Here is a 25,031-nt window from a genome sequence, read left to right on the forward strand (position 1 = left end):
GAACATGGCTGCATGCCAGCATTTAAATGGGGAGGTGACATCTGTTGAAGATGACACTAACAATAGAGGGTACACAGGCCGATCCAGGTGAGAAGCTATGCTGTATGGGGTAGCAGTGGAAGGATTACCAGATGCCAAACAGTTCATCTAAAATATGACAGCGCCTATATTCATCCATATTAACATTATCCCCCCAAAAACTCATTCCAGTATAGAATTATTTTACTCTCAAAGCAGATTAATTAATATGGTATGAGATGCAAAATAATTTAAAAAAAAAACGTGTGGACAAAAGGCAATTTAAACCCTCTCCTCCTTGCTCCCCCACCCTCCCAAACAAATACCCATGTAGACAAGGCCTAAGATTTCTGTCCATCTTGCTAATGGAGCAGCTCCACTAGCTCAAGGCTGACTGGGCTCTCTTTTCTAACCTACACTTCATTACCACTTACAGTCTTCATCCAGCAGCTAGTGTCAGTATTTATTGATTCATTTTACTGATAATTACATTGCCCTCGTAGTAACTCAAAGAATGTCAAGGTGACCATGATGCCATCTGATTGCAGTATGTCTGTAATGTCACAATACATTTGTGTCTGCTAGTCATTCGAAGACAGATATATAAAGAGCATGAGTATGTTTAAAAAGCAGACTATTGACTTTATTAGTAATCTGTTATGCAAAATGTTTCATTACTCCCTATATTATGTCTGATACAATGTTATTGTCATGGAGAATGCTATTTATATTTTCTACCATTCCTAGTAAACTATTAGCAATAACTGCTTATATTTGCATAGTCTCTTTCACCATAAAGGTTCCAAAACCACTCTAAAAGCTTTAAACTAGATATAAGAACAATTTTCCCACCATCACTGAAATTCAGAATTCACTAGATATTCTAATTGAATAAGTTTTACTGTTGTAATTACAGGGGGAAATTTAGGCAAACAATTGCCCAAGTAAAATTACTCAAGTCAGAATTCTGCAAGGACACCATGACCAGCACCCACTGTCTTTTGTTATTCATGGTAGTTAATTGTATTTCGTCCGCAGTTTTACATTACATCTGAAAAATAACTCCAACCATCAGGACACAGTTTTCCTTCAGGGATCAAAACTGGAGTATGTTTATCAACTCTTCTGGGATGAATGAACCCTATTGGATTTCCTGTATCACCTTGATTTCTCTTGTCTAAGCACTAACCTAGCCCGAGCCTGATGAACTCATGAGATAGATGGTTTGGCCACAGGCCATCTTTGGTTTTAATAACTGCATTACTTTTCACTGCTGCTGAAAATCAGATGAGGATTACAGTATGATGCCTGGTTTGAGTTTCATAAATCCCTATCTTTTAAGTATATTTATATTTTAATATCACATTTTTTAAAGTAAAAAAAGTTTTATTTAAGAAAATTTCTAATATGGTTTATTCCATGCACTGAATCAATTCAATATCCTTTGACATATAGATTACCTTCAGATTTATCCAATAGACAGCTGGATTTTTATACCTCTTATTTTCATCTTTGAGCATATTTTTTCATTCATCTATTCTCAAATTTCAACATACAATTAAAAAATATGAAAAATATGTACATATTGATTCCAAAGCTGAGAGGTATTAGTTTTAAAATAAAATATTTCATGTTCCTTGCCCTGCTTTGGCAACAGCACTTACTCAACAGGAAATGAAAACTAAATTCTAGAAAGGGTTTACACAAGGATATTCCTTGCCACATTAAAGAAACTACAGTGCAGCTTTCTTTTATACCAGCTTGTAAATTAAGCATAAAATAGTGTTGAAAAATTATACCTAAATTACTCAAGTTTTTCCTCCTCCAATTTATTCAGAGTCATCAAGATATGTAGTCAATTGTTCTTTTCACAAGCACTATGCACAGACATATAGTAATAATAAATTTTAGTTTACAGGCTATGTAAAAGGATTTAACGAGAATAGGAAATAGCAGGGTGAACATTACTATAATTTCTTATAAACTATAAACTGAACAACATTCCCACTTTAAGTCTTGGCAACTTTTTATGTTTTAAAAACATAGCTGCCTGATCTTCCTCATGCCTGCTTCCACTTGTAACCCTGCAATGTTGTATATGCTTTTGGTGCAGTAACACCAGCAAACACACCTGACGACAGATTCCTAAAAGCTTTGTTCAAATGGGGGGGCTGGGCTTGACCCCTTGACAGACTGAACCTGGCTCTTGTTGCTGTCCTTCTCTCCTGGCAGAAGAGTTACATATGCACATGTGTCTGTTTGCAATGCATACTTTTAGCCATAAAATAGTTGAGGGTGCCTATATTTGCAAGTTCAGGAACTTGATCTAAGTAAACTACTCTCTTCAGAATAGCCAAGCTGTGACCCTGATATGCCCACACACAGTTCGGAGGGGATCTGGAAGAAGGGGGTCAATCTTATGGGGAAAAAGGCATAAGAATCTGTGTCTACTACAGCACATAGAACTGTGTCTACTTCCAGAACATAGAATGGAACCCAAGATTCCTGAGACTCACCATTCCTCTGCAGCCAGCAAATATCTATGAAAACCACTGGCAAAGTGTGTATCTCATCCCCTTTTAGAGGATGCAACCTACTATTGCTGTCAGTTACTCTGTTAGTTCAAGTGCCAGAGATCTGTGTAGTAGATCTAAGAGTTCCAACTCTGCTGATGAACCATAGGGATATTAGTCTGATGCCACATGATGGAATTTCTGTTTTTTAAATTTGCTTTTTTTTTTTAAAAAAGATAGGTAATTATGCAGAAATTAATTGATTGAACATTCAAGTTGCAAAGTGAAGCAGCCAAAGCCAACATTAATTCTGCCCCCTTGTGCATAAACATAATGAAACATACTTTAATTACCTGATCACATCCTATATTTTCCCCAGAACCCCTACTTCATACAGTGCACAGGATGGTCTTAATCTATGGATGAATGAGGGTTGTACAGCCAAAGAGGACCCATGCCTCATTTGTTGCAGAAATTGGAAGCTATGTAGTGAATGAGGTGGACTAATGCTGCCCTAAAGAATGGATTCTATCACTGCCTCTACCACAGAGTTCCTGTGTGGTGCTAGGCAAGTCCCTTAAACCATACTTTTCACAGGAAGTCACTAACTGTGTCTTCCTCATTTTCCAGATGGCCAACTTCATAGCCTGGAGTCTGATTTGCAGACGTGCTAAGCAGTTACAGCTGCAACTGAAATCAATGAGAACTCCACTTCAAACATACAAAGTGCTATATATTGGTAAAACTGGGCACCAAAATTAGTGAATATTTTTTCTCAATCCCTCTGCACCTCAACTCTGAAAAATGGGGATAATAATATCGCCTCATCTCACCTCACCTCAGTGTGAGAAAGATAAATTAACTAATATTTGTGAAGTATTTGGATATTATAGTGATGAGCACCACAGAAAAACCTAGGAGGAAATTAAATTTTGCTCTGAAGGCAGAATTATTGAATAGTATGCAGTAAACAAGGCCTAACACATTAACAATGAGGATAAAATAAAATACTGGATAACTGCTCATTAAGTTAACACTGCCCATTCTGTGCACTGAATAAGGCAAGGTTGCTGTGGAAAAAAGTAGTATGTGATTATGTAATTAAAGAATGCATGATAATGTGTATGCACAAGGGTCTGCATTAGGGTTGTACAGGCAACCTTAATACTAATGTTTCCTAACTTTTGAGTTCTTGAATTGGCAGCCTTAATATTCTACTAAAATAGTTGTGTGTCATATATATCAGATTGAAACAGTAAAGTGAAACAGATATCAGTAGTCCCTACTGGTCATCTATACTAGCCATTATACTTTAAACTACACATGTAACCAACAAAGTGTTTTTTTAAATCAGTATTTCTTTATTTTTATGTAATTTACATTAATTATAATGTTGCATATGATTAATGAACTAATTATTACTATTTGTCATTATCTGTGACACAGGCCTATTGATGGTTCACTACTCTGTGTCAGCAACCCTTGTCAGACCTGACATACTCTCCACACTTAATACTCTGTTGTCATGATACACACCCATAAGGTGGCATGTAATATCTCACTGGAAAATTCACTTATTAATATAGTTGTGTGATGCATATATGGGGTGTGTATAAATAGTTATGGATATGTGCTAGAATTATGTTATTAAAATGTGTTTGGCAAGCGATGTATTAGCACTGTTTGCCTTAGACAAAGGAATGTACATTTGTTTGTCTGTACAGTCTGATCATCAGCCAGAGACCAAAAAGGACCACTTACACATAAGGTAAACAAAGCTAACATAGCGTCTCCACTTCAGCAGGAGACAGAAACTTTATCTGGGCTGTAAAAACATGGGATCTGAACCTTAAATGATAAGTAATTGAATCAACTGATTGTATACAATATTACTGAATTATAAAAAGTATATCAGGTAAGGCCTTATGAAAGCTAATGGCACACCGGTGATGAAAATGATTGTGACATTTATGTATGAACACTATATGATGAAATATGGATACTCAATGGTATTATGATTTAAAATCTGTGACCAGAGAGAAAAACAGGTATTCTTCCCTGCCCCACCCTCCCCGCCATAGGAGGAAAGGTAGCACTGTGGAACCAAAACAATTGAAGCCCTATTTAAATATGAATCAGCAGGGAATGGGAAGTCCAGCATGAGGAAGAGAAAGGTAAGAACAGAATGAGGTCATCCTGACTCTGGGGACAAAACAGTGAGTTTGGGAAGATGATAATAATCTTATAATAAGGAGAGAGAAGAAGCCATCCTGGCATCCATCTCTGGACAGACGTCAGAGCTCTTGCAAGCTAAGAAAAATGGGTCGTTCAGCCAAAGGGGTTGTAGTCTATGGGAACTGAATATATGTGAGAAACCTGCTTAGGCAAAGATCTTTCACTTAGGAAGACAATGGAAGCCAGCACCTTGTACTTCTGTGGAAGGTCCTGACTGAGAGAACATCAGCCATGGCTGGAAAGAAAAAGACAGGTAAGAAATCAATCTTGAACCAAGGCTGTAGTTTGTTGAGTCGAGTCTTAGCCACTAGAAAGCAGACTTTTACTTCTGTTTGTTTGTGAAACTTTCTAACTTTATTCCTTCAACTTGGTATCACTTAACCTATGTCCTTTGGTTAATAAACTTTTTATTAATACATTTTTACAATAAACCAATTCTGTGCTGTGCTTGAAGAGAAGGGTGTATTTACGCCAGTTAAGTTAATAAATGGTAATGTGCTTTTGTCTTTTTAAAGGAGCAAGTGACCCTTGTTATTTCTCTGAGTGTTCCAAGAAAGGGTGGGACCCTTCACGGCAGATGGCTTTGGGGAAGTTTGGGACTAATAGTGTCTTGGGGTCACCTCTACAAGTAGTAACCAAAAGGTGGTGGAAACCAGGATGGAACTGCTGTGTTATAGGCAGGCTGCTGGGATCAGAGTGCTGAACCAGGGCTGCACAGCACACAGACTCAGGGTATGTCTTCACTACCCGCCGTATCGGCGGGTAGCAAGCAATTGCTCGGGGATCGATATATCGCGTCTCATCTAGACACGATATATCGATCCCCGAACGTGCTTATATCGATTCCGTAACTCCACCAATCCAAACGGAGTTGCGGAATCGACAGGGGGAGCCGCGGACATCGATCCCACGCCGTGAGGACGGTGAGTAATTCGATCTTAGATACTTCGACATCAGCTATGTTATTCACGTAGCTGAAGTTGTGTATCTAAGATCGATTTTCCCCCATAGTGTAGACCAGCCCTCTGGGAACTGCATGCTAGTCTGCTGGGTGTTGGTGTCCATGCTGTGAGCCATAGCAGCAGAGCATTCAAGGCCCCCAGGGTTACAGGGCAGGCGGTGACACAGCTGCTTACTGATCTGGATTGCACCCCAAAACATGACATTGTCACAAACCCATTACAATGAAGCACTGTAAAATACCTGTTACTGAATTCCTCCATTTATTGTAATCATTTTACAAGCTGTATAACAGCAAAAGGAATTCTCCAGTCATTCCAAATGTTAAAGCAGTGCTTTATTAAATGCTTTTATTAAAAAATAAAATGCAATAAAACTTCAAAAATGCTCTATGTTTTCACCTTAATATATTCTGGGCATCCCCAGGGAGAACAACAGATGTATCAAATAGTTGGAGAAGTACCACTATCTAATAAACATGCATGCCAAATTGACCCAGGATTGGCCCCAGTACAACTGTTTACCACTTTGGTTTTGACTATGTAAACTGCTTGTAAACGCTTTCTCATTTGAAAACCCTGGGGCTCCTTTATAAACACTGTATCATCCCACAAAATAGTCTGCCTCCTTCCCATTTGTCCAACCAGCTGATCAAATTATCTGTAAAACATTAAGTGCTGCCTGATGCTATTAATCTCTTACCTGCTACTCTGTAACATGACAAAGATCACAAATAAACACAATTTTATGCATTCCTCATTTTGAGAAAGGAAAAAAGTCTTGCTGTCCTTGATGTCATTACCTTAAGACATATTAAAGGATATAGTCGCAGATATATAAAAACTATAGAAAAGTACATTCAAAGCTTTTACTGCTACAGAGAGATTTTAGAAAAAATAAAATATGGGCTTGATTCCATCACCCTCGCATACATGAAATTAGGTATCTTATTCTACCATCCGCAACTTACTCCGCACTGCATAGGACTACTTGCAGAATAATGTCAACAACACGAGTGATGGTGATGGATTAGGGCCCTAATAAACTAAAAGTACCCAACCTTAGATTTTTTTGAATAATCTTTTTTTTCCAAATTATCCTCCTCTCTAATGCTGAGGCAGCTAGAAGAAGAAGAACCTTCAGTCTTTTAGTAAGCAGAATATTCAGAGACCACAGTACTCCAATTCTGATTAGGTAAACTTAGGCAATTATTGTCAATGTTATGATTATGAAAATATACTGGATTAAAAAAAATCAAATTCTATATGTAATGCGTATGACAGGAGACAGGCACTTTTCATAGGAAGGGTCAACTTCTGGCATTAAATAGAATTGACAATGCCACGACATTTTATCTTTAAAGATTTCACTGTCAGTATGGTTCTGGTACAGAATGCTGACAATGAGGGGAATCTTAAAACTATACTCAAATTTAAACTTTTTTGACCAATGTCAACTTGGCATCAACTCACAATTTAATTAACTGTTAACTGATTCTTCCAGATATGACTGCTATACAGATATTTTATCTTCCTGTTAATTAGTAATTATGCATTGGCAGGAGAAACAGTGTTTCTTTCCAATTATTCCAGAACTCAGTGATTATTTAAAGTTGGCTAATTAGCAGTGGACGGCTGGTACATCTTCTGGGCAAATTGTGTTTGATAATCCCTATTAAAATATACATGGCGGTAGTTGACTTGTAACAAAAAAAAAAGTGGCAGTTCAAAGGGTATTAGATACAGCACAAGGCAAATGGGGGCCTATTAAAATTTCCCCAACTGTTCTAATGAGAATGCCGAGGGTAATTTCTTCCTAGTTTACCATCTGTTTGATTTCTGGCATGTATCTCTGGTGTGAAGGGAGGGTCCTGGAGCCCATTTGGCTTGTCACAAAGTAAACCAGGGATCTGAAGCAAGTTCAGTAGTTTACAAAACAGCCCGTCAAGAGCAATGTTATGTGCATAGCTGAAAACGTTTTAAAAAAATAACATTTTACAGAATATTCCCTACTTTTTAAAGCTGTGAGTATAGCCACTGGAAAAAAAACTTCATAGGCTCACCTATGCATAAAATTCAACAGCTGGCTTTTTTCCATCTCTTATAATGGTAGTGGGAGATGTTTTTCCTTTATCTAGATCTGTAAGCTAAAACATTACTCCACAAATACCTATATTTGAGTATAAGTCTCTGAAGGGTAGGTAGTGCTTCTGATACACAGCTCAGTGTAAAGGCAGTGGAAATGCACTGCTTCACTAGGAGCTCTCAGACTACTCCTTGGCAAATTCTGTGCAATTGCAGCACAACAGAAAAATGCCCCCCTGCAGAATCCCTTTGCTTCCTTGCAGAAAATGCTGCACCAGTGCTCACTCACACTCCCCGACAGCTCGGCAGCTCAGAGACATCTGTTCAACCAACCTGTTCAGGAAGCTGTGCGCTGCAGGGGGAGGGGAGGTCTGCATGCGGGGCAGTTGAGGCTTGGGGGAGTTCCAGGTGCGGGTGGGTGAGGCTCAGCAGGCAGAGAGGTGGTGCGGAGGGGGGTCCAGATGCACTGGGGTTGGCCGGACAGAGAAAGCAGCTCCCTGTACAGTGATTCCTCCCACCACCACCAAGCCCCCTCCATATCAGGAACCTGCCGCACCCAGTACCCCTACAGAGCCCTCCAGACTCCCACCCCACCAAGCCTCACCCCCTGCATCATGAGCCCCCATCCCACCACGCCCCACTTCCCTCCATCCACTGAGCCCTAACCACCTTCAACTTGCCCCTCCCTTGCAGAGTCCCATTCCCCCTGCACCCAGAACCCTGCACCGAGCCCTGTGAACCCAGATTCCCTGCTGCACCCAGACCCCCCACCAAGCTGCCCACACGCAGGTTGCACCACACAGAACCCTGGTGCTCTTGAGGGAATTCTGCACTGAAAAAAAAAATTAAAATCTGCAAAGTTCTGAATATTTTAATTGTCAAAATAACACAGAAACGCAATGATATTATCACACCATTTTCAATTATTTTGGTAATTTATTTCCCTCAGGAGTATCAGATGCATTGTGGTTGAAATGGGCCAATTCCTATGATGGCTATAGAGAGCACAAGTTAGAATGACCCCAACTGCAGGCTCTTAAATTGCAGACACCTCGTGTACTGCACTCTCTTCCTCCTCTCTTCCCCACCCCCTATTTCTCATATGACTTAAGTCCAATTCCCAGTCCCTCACTCTCACCAAACCCCACACCAAGTCTCCAGCTTCCTACCTGTAATTTTCACCCCTCTTGCAGTCTTCCTCCTTCTCTTTCAAAAAGGAGTGCAGAAGGTCTTGTAGCTTCCCAATAGGGCCACTCATTGCATGATGAAGCCTTCCAATTCTTTGCTCCTCAAAGTGCAACACCTCTTTGAAGGGAAATGTCAGAACAAGGGATTTCCTGCTTTACAGCTTTGCATGAGGTGTGCAGCCCTGGGGTACAAGTAACCATAAAACTGAAGGGTGCAATAAGCAAACATACTAAGATGTAGCAGTGAGGCCATCAGCCATGTTCATGAATTCCAAGGCCAGAAGGCAACATTGTGATTGTCTAGTTCAGGGGTTCTCAAACTGGGGGGGGGTAGACCCCTCAGAGTTCCGAGGTTATTGCATAGGGGGTCGTAAGCTATCAGTCTCCACCCCAAACCCCGCTTTGTCTCCAGCATTTATAATGGTGTTAAATATATAAATGTGTTTTTAATTTATAAGGCGGGGGGGAAAATCGCACTCAGAGGCTTCCTATGTGAAAGGGGTCACCAGTACAAAACTTTGAGAACCACTGGTCTAGTCTGACCCGCTGCATAACACAGGCTGGAGAACTTCCCCAAAATAGTTCCTAGGGCATATCTTTTACAAAAACATCCAACTTAAATTGTCAGTTGGGCCCTCATTTTACTTGGGGAGAGGGACAGCAGTAGAGTGGGGGGTAAGGAATATAATCAGGGATGAAGGTGGGTTCACAGGGAAGGATATTTGGGGACTAGAAGGGGAGTGGGACAAGGAGGCAATCCTGGAAAGGACAAGGAAGGAGAGTGGAGACTTGAAGATAAATACGACACTAAAATGAAAATTGAGCTGAGCCCAGAAATACAAACTGCACTAATTGAGGACTAAAGGTATATGTGATGATCCAGAAAGATGCAGTTCGAGATATCTTTAGTGAACTAGTATATGCGAAGAGATCTCACAAGGAGAAAATAATTCATATTAAAAAGTAGGTTTAAAGCTTATTTCTGTGCTGTAAAAGATTCTCATAGACTGGTTAGTCAGGCACACAGCACGTATTTCTGTCTTCTCTCAGTTCTAATTTCAGCTTTGCAGTTCATGTTTAACTGAGCCTGACTAAAGGTTCTGTTTGGGTCAATGGACAAATGTTTAGCACCTTCATTAAATTTTACCCAAATCAGTTCACTCATTCCTTCCTAACATGATTGTTAGATGAATATTCAAATTAATATTTTGATAAGATGGTAAAGTCTCTACAGGAAAACAGAAGTGACTCATTCTCTTGGCCAGAGAATATATGTTTTTATGCCTATAAACATAAAGAAACCTAAGCCCTTTGGAATAAATCTATCAGTATAACTCTTTTTTCCCCCATAATGATTCCAAACAGAGGAAACTAACTAAGAGTTCTCTTCATTGCATTGTCATCTTGAGCTACAACCTGAGTTTTGATCCTAACCTGACCACGCACAAAAATCTCTAGTTTTAAGTGGTGCTTTAAGCTTGAGCTAACTGGCCTATCAGCTGGTATGGGCTGAAGCACCACTGATGCTGATGCTGGAGCCAGTAATGCAGCGGGGTTGCAGCAGCTTGAGTTACACTACCCATCAGTTGCCAATCCAGTCACTGTGTGTATCTTCAGTGTTGTCTTGAAGTGTGGTCACTCTCATTCAAGCTAGCCTAGCTTGAATGGAGTGACATGAGTGTAGTAACTTCAGCTAATTATTGCAGAGAAGAACTAACAGCATTTGGGTCTCTATCAAATGTTTTTCTAAGTTAGGTAGATAAGAGATAATTATCATGACAGCATGAAAGATTTATTGGAAAAATTTCATAGATTTTATCACCAGACAGAACCATTAAGATAGTCTAGTCTGACCCCCTACATAAAACTTCCCCCAGTAATTCATGCAATAGAGAGAATTATTCTTTCCTACTACACAGATAAAAACTACCAAGCCGTTTCCTCGTTTTCATCCCTCCAGTTCTTGTAAGGGCCAACGTCTGTCAAGTTTCTTCTCCACAAAATGCCACACAAGTGTCCAAATTGATGTTTTTAGGCCTCACACAATCGCAGCCAATTTTTTTTAAGTTCAGTTCTGTACGTACTATGACAATCCCACCCACATATGACTGATAGATAGGTGGATCTGCCTCTCTGATAACAAAAAGAAAAATGAAACAGAATGTTATTAGCCTTCCTAGCAATGTTCTTTATGTTTCTTTCAAAAAGTAAAAGCATGCCATTGTCTCTATGGTTATTTTGCTTCCAATGACCCTGAAATATATTAAACATTGTGGCTAATACATTTTTAAAACTACCTAATTCCTCTAGGATCTGATCCTACAGTGTACTGATTGCTATCTGGGAGGTCTTCACCACTTCACAGGGTAAGTTCACAAATGAGCCTAAAAACTAAAAGCTGTTGTTATCACCATTACTCTCACGGTTCTTTTTTACTGCCAGTGTTAGGAGAGAGCACAATAGGATCAGGTCTTCGTGATCGTCCAAATGATTTTCTTAAATTTATACTTAAACTTACGAGCAAGCAAAGAAAAATAGCAATTAAAAATTAAATGAGATTTTATCTAAAATGCCATGTAAACAACTCTGCTCAGATAAAAAATGAGCCCTACAGTCTGCATGGTTAAGCTGCAGCTCAAAAGACAGGTCAGAGATGGAAACATTTTTTCTGCAATGCATAAAGGGATATTCATAATTAAAGAGCAGACTTCCTCAGGGCATCGTGTTTCAGTATTCATATCTACAAGAAAAATGAGATATTTCAAACTATGCATGACTGATTTTGCATATCTTCTGCTTTAATTTTTTTCTGGCCTTTAGGCTTTGAGATCTTTTTGGTCAGGCGTGCACACATTTTAGAGAGTCTTGTTGTTGAGTCTTTTTATCTACTATTCCAACAATATGTTAACACTTGAAGAGTTAGATTTAGAAAATGATATCTGACAAATAAAGAAGAGATTATGTTTTGTTTTGTTGTGTATGTTCTATAAATACTAGGCACAGTGAGGAACACAACATAACACACACATTTTATGGATGATAATGCCAATGGAGAAACTTAGGAAAAAATATATTTGCCTTTTTGCAAAAGGCCAATCCTGCTTAGATGGTATTAAATATCTTACTTAACCATCATTCTTAGTTAGACCTAGTTAAACATAATATTTACTGTTTAATTTTGTGAATTGTTAGGAAATTATTAATATTCTTTGATATTTGATTTAAACTACTTAACATTTCATACTGAAAGATTATACTCTTACAGTAAATTGGCCATTCTAGAAATTTGAGATATGTACATAAACCCTGTACAATTCCTATCATTTACAGTTTTTAAATCAAATATGAAGGTAACTCATCTACACCATGGATCTGGGTGTATAAAAATACTATACAACAGTGGTACTCAACCTCCAAGAGCTGAAGAACCATCATACAAATTAGTTATGCCCTAACTTCAATTTGCAATAGTTTCATCTCTGCAATTCTTCTAAACAATGAAATTGTTCTTCACCTCCATCCCTTCCTTTCTGGACCCTGAGTGAGGGGCCATGTTCCTTCCCCACTGAAAGGAAAGGTTGTTTCCTCTCTCTTTCACGCCATCCTACCCTTTCTGGGTATCACTACTGATGGGGGAAGCTCCTTTTTAATTCTTCCAGCAAACATAGATTCCAGTGACTCACATGCTGTTAATGAGTTTGGTATGCGATTCCCATGCTGTCTCAGGCACCATGGGAAGTACCTGCAATATATGCAATTTGCTTCCCTCTGAATGGTTCTTATGCAGAGCAAGAAGACACACAAGCTAAGCGGAGTTGGGATGGGTGAAAATGGTGCTGTTTGGTAGGTACCATCAGTGAATATTAATGAATCAATACTTGGTATTAAAACCTTTTTAAAAACTGGATTATTTTATGTTTTGGAGGTGAAACAGATAAGTCATAGGCTCAATGATTTTGTTTAAGAATGATAATAACCTACTATCAGAGGGATAGCCGTGTTAGTCTGGATCTGTAAAAGCAGCAAAGAGTCCTGTGGCACCTTATAGACTAACAGACGTATTGGAGCATGAGCTTTCGTGGGTGAATACCCACTTCGTCGGATGCATGTGATATGCATCCGACAAAGTGGGTATTCACCCACGAAAGCTCATGCTCCAATATGTCTGTTAGTCTATAATGTGCCACAGGACTCTTTGCTGCTTTTAATAACCTACTATGTATGTTCACTATATGAAAGTTACAAAGAAGTTATAAGAGTAATGTTAATAATGTGCATTGTAACAGAGAGTGTTACGTCCTCCCCATTATTTAAGATTCTTATAAACAAGGTATTTACAGTTTAGCTATAAAATGTACAGAAACATGCAAACAGGTTAGTGCAAATGCAAAATGTATATTTTTCCTCTCATTCAGATATGCTGCAGCATAATTACCCATTTAGCGGATCAGAGATTTATTTATACTGCAGGCACTGCTTTCACATCTGTTGTAGGAAATTTAGCCCCAATTATTTGTTTTCAGAAGCAAGGGTCATAATAAAGTTAAGTGTTACAGAGAAACTGTGTCAGTAAAAGACCATCCAGATAAGTAGAAGATTGGATGCAACAGCTACATCTCAATGAACAGATAAAGTTAAAGGTCACAAATCATCATAGTACCAAAAATGTCCATTCTATTTTGTACAAAATGTTCTTTTGGAGTTAATGACTGTAGAGACATCTGTTATCTGAGAATAAGTAAGTGTTCTTATTTTTTTTAAAAAATCACCAAGTCTTAACCAAATGTCGAGAGTTTATGTATTACTTGCCGTTTATAAAAGTGGTAAAACAGACAAAGAAACAGAGGTAAAGGACTTGTATTGTGAAAAATTTGGGCAGCAGGAGATGAAACCATGCAAACTGGATTTACCAGTAGTGGGTTTCTCCCAATTCTGCATATGACATCTTTGTAATTTTCACCTAGTCTCCTTATAGAATCTAATTTATATTAATGCAGAAGATGCTTCCAAAAGATGAACTGCAAAAACAGGTGGCTGCAAATTATTCATATGCACTTAGGGTGGGATTTTCAAAAGTGCTCTGCGTTGGCCTACTTCTACCATTGGCCTAACTTTTACCAATGAATTCAATGATAAAACCCTCAGAACATTTGAAAATCGTCCTCAATCTTTTACTAAAATTCTGGACAAAAATAATCAATCGTTACATAATATATATTGAATGGAGTTTTGGTTTAAATAGAAGGCTATTGTTCAGTCATTGGAAAAAGTGGTTGATATTATTGCCCAGCAGAGTTAGTTTTCCAATCTGTTTCTTTATGAATTAAATGCTTCCAGTTATACTGCAAATTAAACCATATAGAAATGACTGTTTTCTTCAGTTACTCTGCTGAGGCTTTTCTTTCAGTTCATATGATTCTTTCAGCAAGTAGAATTGCTCCAGCAGTAATAGAATCATCCACCTTAGATAAACATATGTGAAGTGTATGTGAAAACTTCTCACTTTTCATAGTTATCCCTCACATTTGTAGTGTAATCACCAGTCCCTTCCAGGCCAGGGCTTACGGGAAACCTATGTGTTGATTAGAAGCAGGCAGTGTGTTTAATTAATATTTGAGCTACAGAGCTACGGATAATTAGAGGGCCACCTAGCTGTATCAACGGCCTGACTACAGAATCACCTTTTTATTCACAACAACTCAGTCCTGTCTCTTTTCTATCATCATGGACACAATAATAATCACTAAAAACTGTTTTTATTCGGAACACATTTTGGGGTATGTGGGTGTGTAAGTAAATTATTTTTATATGAATGGGGCAGCTATTAGAGATTTTTCTCTTCAGGTTGCCTAACACTTTCCAGTACAAACAACTCTTGCAACCTTTTCTTTGAAGAACTCTCAGACCTCCGTAGTTTGCAGCAGGCCTTTAAAATTCACCCATAAGAACATCTTCCAGCTAAAAAAGTGCCTTTTCGTTGGCTCATGAAGTTCTCCTGAAAACTTGTTGAGATAAAAACAGTTAAAAATATCACCACTTCCCTTTTTTCACTTGCCTTCCTCAGGTAGCATGACAAAATAGTAACTGACCACAAAAATTCTAACACTAGGTCCATGCTGCTTCCAAAACTGCAGCAGCAATGGGAGAACCTAGAGCAGCTGGGGGAGAATGAAGCAGGGAAAGAGCTGGGCTCCCCCAAGCAATCTCCTGGTCCTAACGTATGGCCCCAACTCTGGGGGGCACTTAATAGGGCAGGCGCTCTTACAACTCATGGCGGGGGGGAGGGAAAAGTATTGTTTCCTCCATAACCACCTCCCCTGGACCCAAACATCGTCATGCCTACTCTAGAGGCATGAGTCCCCCACATCTGGCGGGTGGAGTGCAAGGGAAAAAGAGCCAATCCAGGATAATCCCCTGGATGACTCCCCAGTGGATGTAGCACATGGTGCCAGAGTCTGGTTTTCTCCTGCCTGGGGCAGCAGTCTAATCTGCCAGCACCAGCTAACATAATTAGTCCTATGTCTCAAGTGGGAAAAGTCTGTGCTACAATGCTGACGACTCAGAGTTCAAACTCTACAGATGATATACAATGGAGGAAACTCTTTACAATTGCAAAGAAAAGTTTGATCTAAATTTTCCCCTTAACAAAATCCTAGAAAATTACATTAAAAGCTACATTAAAAGAATGTTATTTACGTTGCAGAGTCAAGCACTCAAATGTTAAGAAATGCTAGCTTCATGCTTCCCATGCATTTTTAATTTTATCCCACTGTACATGGGCACTATGGTATAGTCTTTAATTACATGATCACATATGATCTTTTTCTAACAGGATCTAGGCTTCATTCAGTGCACAGATTGGATGCACATGAATGCCAAGTTAAGGTTGCATGGGCAACCCAGCTATCATTTCCTAAGGTTCAAGTTTTTGCTTTGTATGTATCACATTGCTATGTATCACTTGTTTGTGTATGTGCGTGTGTCTGTTTGTGGAAACAGTGACAGCAGAGGAGAGATCATTTCCTCTCTAGAGCAGCTGAATATTTGCAGAGGTAGGGAACATCCAGTCAACTTTCCAGTAAGGGAAAGGTGATCACTCTTGTAGTATCATGTGTGTGAGACAATCAGGGTCTTCTTGTGGGAACTGGTTCTCTCTCTGGAATGCATGCAATTCCTTGCATCTGAGGCATGTCTTTGGGATGGAAACTTTCTGATTGGTTCCCCCCACTTTTTTTTTTTTAATTGTTTAAGGAGCTGATCCAAAGCTTGTGGAAGTTATTGACTCCTATAGGTTTGGGATCAGGTCCCAGCATGCAATATAAAATCAATTTATTTAAATAATGGTGTTCACCTTAATTTCCCTACAAAACTAAGTATTTGTTATCTTGAGTTGCAGAATATTTTGAATTAGAACAAATACACATCTAGGTTTGTTAATCACAATAGACTTACCAAATCCAAAAGCACTAGAGCCACCAATGCTTTGTGAAGCCTGAACGCTGGTAGATGTATAGAGTCCCGTTACCAGTAAGCCATCGAAGAATGTACTTGTTGAAATAGTCACTGAAATGAAAGATATAAAAATTCTGTAAGGACCACTCAACTGTGTGCTGAGTTCTGTACTCATTCTATGGGCAAGATTCTGCCATCCTTACTTCATTGACTAAAAACTTTGCCACACACACACACACACACACACACACACACACACACACAGTGGTTCTTCGCATGGAATAGAGCAACTCTGAATAAATAAGAGTAGCAGACTCTTGGAGCTCAAATAATGAACTTTGTTTCTGTGTAAGAAACTGTCCTGAAATAATACTCTCACAACATATAAAATGATTTAGTGACTGTAAATTGGTTTGCAAATGTAAATTTCACAAACATCATTGCTCAATATCTAATCAGGGTTCCTATTTTGGAATTTATTTTTAATATTTTTCAGAGTTTATTTTTAGCAAAGAGACTATATTTAGAATAGAACAATTGGTGTTTGTTACTTTTTTACTCCTAAATTAATCATAAATCATTTATCAGTAATAATCTGTTGCATGAAATGGACACAATTGAGAATTACAGCACCAGGATTTGAAATTAACATCAGAAAGGTCACTCATCTCTATCTGATAAACTCCTTTTCCTAGAAGGCAAAACTGACAACTGGCTATCAAGACCACAGAATAAATGACATAAGCAATAAAATAATTAAGGTTTATAGTATCGCTCTTTCTGGATTTCAAATGTGTGCTACATGACAATAGTAATACACTTTAGCGTATTAAGCAGTTAAGTCATATGCGCACATAGGTCATTACAGACCAAGTGTATTAAAATAATCCACTGGATACTTTTAAAAGATATTCTTAGCTATATCAGTTAAACCACTGTCCCGGTTTTCTTGACATTTGCAATTTTCAGCTGAAAATGCACATTATTTAGGAAGGCATTGAACACTGAAAAAAAGCCAACAATTCACAAATTTTGCAGTTTATTCTGTAAACATTCATCCTCAGCTTTTTGCTTCGATGTCTTATCAGATATCAGTTTAAACAGAAAACCCTATGTACAATCTGCTTGAATGTTCTATCCTAAAAAGGCCAGAACTATTAAGTGATAAGTTTTGTTCATATTATGTAAATGCAATGCACATAGCAATATCCTCTATGCCTGGAATGACCTCACTGATCCCGTAATGCCATGCAACCTCCTTTGCCCCTCTAAAATCTATTGTCAAAACCCATTTCTTCTGACAGTTTCTGACAGTTGCCCAAAGAGCTATATGTTTTTAAAAATGGAACTAACATAAAGCACAAAAACTAAAGCAAGCAACTAAGCTATATATCAGGTAAATTTCCGTTCTCCCTGTCTAATACCCTCTCCTATCCTGGTGTTTTTGTTTGTTTGTAACCTACTTTATAAAATCCTTTTTTTTCTAAAGTGTCTGTAAACCATGTTGCACACCGATAGCTGTGTATAAAGAACAAAGACCAGCAATTTCTTAGAGGCTATCAAAGGCCCAGACGCTGCAAAAAGATTCACACAGGCAGACCTTTGAAACAGTGAAGAGTTCCATTGAGTTGATTGGTGTCCCACACAACTTTCTGCACGATAGAGACCTTAGTAACAATTACAGGTTCTCTTCCACTCTTTCATCCACAGAGCTCAACAATGGAATGTAATTTCTGATCAGTTCAAACTCCCTTGTGCTCCAAACTTTTTTTGATTCTAAATATCTGGCCACATAGGGCAAACATACTCTCCACCCCCACTGTATTCCTCTCTTACTCCTGCTAGAAATGTCATGTGCTGGGGATGACTCAGTAACTGAAGCAGTGAGGTGTTGGTTCAGGGTTCTGTTCGGTTACCATTTAAAACAGTGCCATGTTAGGACATTCCTAGTACATTCAGCAGAAGGACTAGTCTGTTGTTCTGGCTGTACCATCACCAGTCATTCAGTGGTTAATCTGTGGTACACACTCATTCAAATTTTTTTTGAGGGGGGGGTAGTAGTATTGTATAGTAATAGGACCTGTAAAAATAACAGGAAGAAGGGGTTGTTTTGGTTTTTAACTAGAGGATTAACATCCAGTATGTTTAATTTACTCCTCAGTAATTTACATTTAAATTATCTGTACTTATTCTAATATTCAATAGTACGATGAATAATTCCAGGACAAAGAAAAACTCCCATGAAGTTTAACAGCAGTTTCATCTGAGCAAAGAGAGCAGGTTCAGAACTCTAATTTTGGAATGCATCCCCTCATAACATACATGTCAAACAAGCAAACAAAAACAAATGAGAAGCAGACCACAAAAGTGACAAGACTTCAATAAAGTAAAATAATTATTTTGAAAATAAAATGAAATAAAATAAAACAAAACAATGAATGCTCCCTACAACTCATGTTGAAGTAGTGAATTTTGCAGGGTTTATTCTTTCCTTTGTACTTTTTAGTCTGGGAAAAGGAAAATGTATGCTCTAAATTATGCCTAAGATTTATTTTTGAAGACTAGAAAAAACAGTGGGTGAAAAGCATTGATCAAGTAAGGGCACTGGGCCAGTTCTCTGCTGCCATTTTGTTTCGCTGTGGGATAGCCTTATTCTTTCTTGAATAAATGGTGATCACTCTCTCTGGGACAGAAGGGATATTTTACGATGCTCATACTTGGTTTTGGACATATTTGTGTGATCACCAATCCCCAATTTACATGTACATGTAATGGATCAATTTTCATTGCTGAATAGTATCCAACACAGTATGGTTTCCCCATTAAGCCCATGGGAAACTGCAGATTGCCTTGATGCACTTTTTAATGGAGCACTAAATTGTTGTTATACATTTGTAATACATTGTAGAATAATTTCAGAATTAGTTCTGTAAGAGAAAAAAAGAAGAGTGGCATTCTCAGAAGGTGTGAATGACAAAAAAAGAAGAATGACATTCTTTTAGGACTTATGTCAAGCCAATGGGGAAAGACATCAAACAGTTTATCTTAAATGAAAGAAGGTATGTTGTATTACATATTAATACTAACAATCATGAATATGAAAGCTATGTTAACATACAACCCAAAGAATAGGATTATGATTTTATATCAGGGACAAGGACTTGTTATTACACGTTATTTTTCCTTCTGTGCTCCAGAACAGCAGCAAAATAATCATTTGGCAGTCATTTGTTTCAGCCCCCATATAGTGGCTTTCTTGTTAAACAGGCAACAGCATGTATTTGCAGCCTGGAGGAGGGTAGAGTGGGAATTAAAGCCTAGGCCAGGGGTGGTCAATAGGAAGACTGCAAGCCAAATTTGAACCATCAGACATTTTTTAAACAGACCCCCAAAATATTTTATTTACTTATTATGATCATTATTGTTTGTGGGGAGGTAGTATTATTATTGTCTCTGAAGTCTGGACCTTGATCATATCGTGACCAAGAAATTTGGACCTTGACAAAAAATAATTGACTATCCCTGGCCTAGACCAAAGTCTACCTAGGGGTAGAGAGTAGCCTCAGCCCTGCAAGGGGTGGCTGTCTCACTGCTGCACCTGTTTTGTGAGACAGTGGCGTGAGAGAGATTGTGAGTACCTAGCAAAAAGTGTAGGAAATCACTTCACTCTCAACTTTATCTGCCCTCCCCCCCAAAAAAAACCCAACACCTCTTCCTCATAGGATAACCAGGGGAGCAAGAAATGTACCTCTCACTTTCCTGGCCATATTACTGTGGGGACCCATGGATCTGCAGCTGGGGAATTGGGACCCACTGGGCTGCCTCCAAGAACTGTGCTGCAGGCACCAATCCAGCTGAGTGGCAGGATGCCACCACATGCTGCCACTGAGAATGCAGACAGGCTGCCAAAAGCTGCTGGCAGTCTGCCTAGAAGGGAAACAGAGGTCAGCAGGGGCTAGAGGGGGAAGCTGGTTTGATTCCCTCTTCACACACACAGAGATTATCAGGGCAATGTGGAGAGTCATGTGAGAAAGTCATTGGAAGAAGGAAGCTCATAGGCAAACAGGTCATAGCTTCACACAGGAAACCCCCAACTACCCTCAGATAGCCTAGTGACCAAAAAAGGAGTGACAGACTGAGATCAGGATATTCTTTCCCTGAGAATCTGACCAAGCGCCAGCTTCCTCCAGGCCCCGCAGATGCTCAGCTCCTCCACCCACCTGCCCCCTTCTCCCCAGCCCTCACTCCCGCCTCGCCTCTTCTTCCCCGCTCTGACCCAGGCCCAACCCCAACCCCCACCCCACTCCTTCTCCTAAGTCCCCACCCTATCTCTTCCCGCCTCCACTCCTCCCCGCACCTCCCTTTTCCTGCCCAGTTCCATCCCCTTCCCTGAGCATACCCTGTCCCTGCTCCTCCCCCTGCCCCCAGAGCCTCCTGCACGACACGGAACAGCTGATCGCAGTGGGCAGGAGGCACTTGGAGGGAGAAGGAAGAGTTGATCGGTGGGGCTACAGGCGAACAGGAGGTGCTGGATGGAGGTGGGGAGCTGGTGGCCCGTGGGTGCTAAGCACCCACTAATTTTTTTCCGTGAGTGCTTCAGGGCTGGAGAACCCACAGAGTTGGCGCCTATGACTCTGACCCAGTTATCCTGGAGAGACCCTAGGAAGGGCAATAGTGTTTCCTAGGATTATAGATCGGAGTGGTAGAATTGCTAATTAGTAAGGTTGCCCTACACTTCCCAAAGATGCAGAATTCAGTTGCTTCTAACTTTGCCAAATTTTAACCATTTAGCCCAAGATCCCTGAGTTTCCTCAATTCCTCTACTGTCAGCAAATAGCCATGAAACCCACTGGCAAAGCATGTACCTCATCCCCTGCTAGTGTCAGTCCATGTAGAGGAAGACAACCTATTATAGTAAACAGTTACTCTATTAGTTCAAAAGCCAGAGATCTCTGTTGTGGATATAAAAGTTCCAACCTTGCCAATGACCCACATGGGTATCAATTTGATCCCACACAACTGAATTTGTTTTTTCAGTTTGCTTTTTTTTTTAAAACCTAGGAAGTTACACACAAAAAACGATGTTAGACGAACATTAAGGTTGTACGGTCAAGCATTTGAAGAGGTAAAAAATGCCAGAATTACATGTCACATACTGTTTTTCCACAGGATTATAGTAAATACAATATATTCGTTCAAATTTCTGATAAAGAGTCCTGCAGTCTGAATGTCCAGGAAACAAACACTAAGGTCAGCATTTAAGCAGAGCTCTACATCTTCAAAACATGTAATAAACATCAACTAAATAATAAAATGTATATATATAAGTCTGATCCTGCAAAATGCTGGACATCCTTAGAGAGCTGCTGAGTACATTTCATGGGAAGCAGAGGATTTTTGACAGCTTCTCTCATGAGATGCTTAGAAGATGACTTCTCATGATTGGGCTTTATGGAATCAGACCTAAATTTGGTGTCTCCTTTGGGATTAAGAGCTAGAAAGCTCAAGCAATGCTTACAACTGTTGTATTTCAAGGGACAATCAGATGGCCAAGAAGCTGCCTGAAAGCAGACTGCATCTGGATGTAATAGTATCACACAACAGATAGATCAGATTTTCAAATTGTATTTACTCATAGGCATTTCTAAGGCACTCATCATTGTAGTACTGGAGCTATGCTTCATCTGTATTTCCAATATTGTATTAAGGGAAAAGATAAGGCATGCCTTTAATTCTTCTTTAAAGAGTTGATTGTTTAAAGAGCTGTATGTTGGGTAATATTCAACATATTGCTGAGTCAGTGAATCTAGACACTGAAGGCAAAAGACAGAGATGACTTTGGGTGTCTATACTACAAAAACACATAGCAGCAAGTCTTAGAACCTGGATCAACTCACTCAGGCTTGTGCTTTGGGGCTAAAAATAGCAGAGCCTGGGCCCTGAGACCCATCCTCCTCACTGGGTTTCAGATCCCGAGCTCCGTCTACGCGGCTATTTTTAGTCCCATAACATGAGTCCAAGTCAGTTGACCCAAGTCCTGAGACTCACTGTTGTGATGGTTTTGTTTTGTTTGGTTTTTGCAGCCTGAGATACCCTTTGGATCCAATGATTTTGGGAGTCACGTAGTACTCTTCGCTGTCACTGAAATCAGCAGATTTTCAGCAGCAGTTACCAGGAATCACTGACCTCTAGAACTGTAACAAATTATTTGAGCACCCTTATTCAGCATCCCACAGGATCAAGCTCATCTAGGATACTTCTTATGGACTAGATTGTAACATTACAATCTGCTGTGGTCGAGGCAGAGCTCAGATAATGAACTGTGACTGTGAAAGTCACAGTTCACTGATTTCCCCCTTGTTCCCAGAGAGAACTCATTTACAACAGCCCTTGGTCAACAAGATTCTCCCCTCATCATACCAGCTTAGCGCAATGCAGACTCAGGACTCCATCTGTTCCTCATCCCTGCCCACATGATGGGGATGTGGCAGCCTCCTCCATTCTGCCCCCATCCCACACCAATCCCATGGCATTTCAGACCTTGCCTTATTCTTTCCCCTTCACCTCTTCTCCATTCTGCTTCCCATCTTTGCCCGTTGCTACTGCTGCTGCCTTTGCCCCAGGGCTTCATGCTAACTGCCACCACAGTGGACTCCAGGAAGAGGAGCTTTTGCCCGCTGCCTGACTGAATGTGTTTGAATCCAGCTGTACTGCAAAAAAAACTGTGCCAGAGCTGCCAAGTGCATGTAATGCAAAATGAATGACACTTGACAACCTTGTAGTGTAGCACAAAGAAACATTCATGTTGGTGGGGCGGTGTATGAGTGCAGAATGAGATAACTTCACTAGCCAAATTGAAATATATGAAGATTTTACTGAATTTCACCACTGTTTTGGATATAAAAGAGACCAAGACTGGATATAAAAGAAACCCAGAATTGTTTCTCAAACCTCTGAGGCACTAAAAAGGACTATATGCAGAGACAAGGCTTTGACATATAAAACAACATGAGCGGAAATTTTACTGGATTCAAGTATGAATTAATCAAGGCAATAGTCCTTGAAGTCTTATACACTGTTTATCAAGTCACATAGCCTTAGTACTAGAACTGTACATTCATATACCATGGAGCAAGTAGAAAATATGTTTGGCATAACAGAGGCGCTCTCTTCAGAGCTGAAACCTCTTACTGAAAAAACGGCACATCTTTGTCTTAGAACTAGGGCAGCCACCTTTTAGACTCTCTTCCTAATTAAGACCCCCTTCTTTGTGTCTGTAGTAGTTCACACCCCACCCCACCCGAACATATACCAATGCAAAAAATAATCAACATGCAACTCTCTCTAAAATATTAAAAACAGTAAGGTATTGATTCAAGCAGAGCCAACGATTCATTGCAATAAAGGCAAAAGCAAGATGGCAAGTGTGGTCTATGCTTACAATTAAATGTGCACACCACATCATAGCAAACAGATTAACGTACAGATAGTAATGACTTTGTATAATGCTATGTAAGCTTAACAGAAATCCATCAAAATGCACATTGCCATCTAGAGTCAAATACACAGCGCCATCTGAGGACCTGATACGTCTGGAGGAATTAGCTTTGCTACTTATTCATTGCTGTGGGTAAAATGTGTGCAGTATGTTTTTTTTCTCTAAAGCTTCTCACACACACACCCCAAAAATGTTCCGTGCCCTCCTAGGGGGGCCTGCCCTCTGGTTTGAGAACCTCTGTTTTAAAGGCATGTGTGAATACTGCAAATAAAAATGATATTTAAATATTCATAATTAAAGTGATGTGGGTGCAGTTAGAAGAATCTCAGATGCCCTATAAATTTAGTTGCAGTCAGTACCACATTTGTAGAAAAAGTTATTTAAAAACAAATAGTGGCACATATGCTAACAGCAAACTAAACCTGACTGCATATAGAAATGATTTTGCTTTCAGGAGAAACCAAAAACATAGAAACCCATCATGATGCATCAATTCCAAATATGAATTCTAGACCCTTCCTCAGGATAGTCTGAATCACAACCCTCTAACCCATCCAACAAAAATAAAAGCAATAAACTTAGGAGGAGGTTTAGTCATACTGGGTAAGTATTCTCTCCAGTGTGATGAAGAAAAAGCAGAGGAAAAAATATTGCAGCATTGTTAGTATGGAAAAAATGTCCAGACTGAAGGCAGGCACAGTAGTAACATGACTGGTAAGCTTTGTCTAGAAAACAAATTTCATGAACACTTCAGATTTAAAATTCTTAATTCTAAATCTCTCCTGATCCAAAGCTAACTGAAGTAAGTGCAAGTCTTTCCATTGACTCTGATGGGCTTTGGATTAGGCCTTCATGTATCACCTCCATCCCACAGTTACCGGTCTTTACACCCCATCCCTGTTCATTTCTTCCACAAATATATCTAGGCCTTTTCCCAACCCTCCTTATATATGGAATCTCGCTACCTGTTCCAGTTTGCCAAGGCATTATCCCGTTAGTGGTCAAAACCTTCCAAAGACACTATTTCCATGATGCCAACAAGAAGCTAGTGAAAAATAGCATTAATTTGTTAAAAAATAAAAAA

At 39.5% G+C, this 25,031-nt stretch overlaps 1 protein-coding gene across 4 annotated transcripts in view; it reads right to left on the reverse strand.

Annotated features, from left to right (window-relative positions):
• Positions 1–25,031, reverse strand: part of RELN (reelin) — a 480,031-nt gene that overhangs the window by 390,612 nt on the left and 64,388 nt on the right. For all 4 annotated transcript variants that reach the window (XM_050925235.1, XM_050925228.1, XM_050925256.1 and 1 more), the window contains exon 2: positions 16,450–16,560. In XM_050925235.1, coding sequence (XP_050781192.1) covers positions 16,450–16,560 — 111 coding nt within the window. The remainder of the gene's footprint in view (positions 1–16,449; positions 16,561–25,031) is intronic.

This window comes from Gopherus flavomarginatus, chromosome 1 (genome assembly GCF_025201925.1).
Source record: "Gopherus flavomarginatus isolate rGopFla2 chromosome 1, rGopFla2.mat.asm, whole genome shotgun sequence".
Taxonomy (NCBI): domain Eukaryota; kingdom Metazoa; phylum Chordata; order Testudines; family Testudinidae; genus Gopherus; species Gopherus flavomarginatus.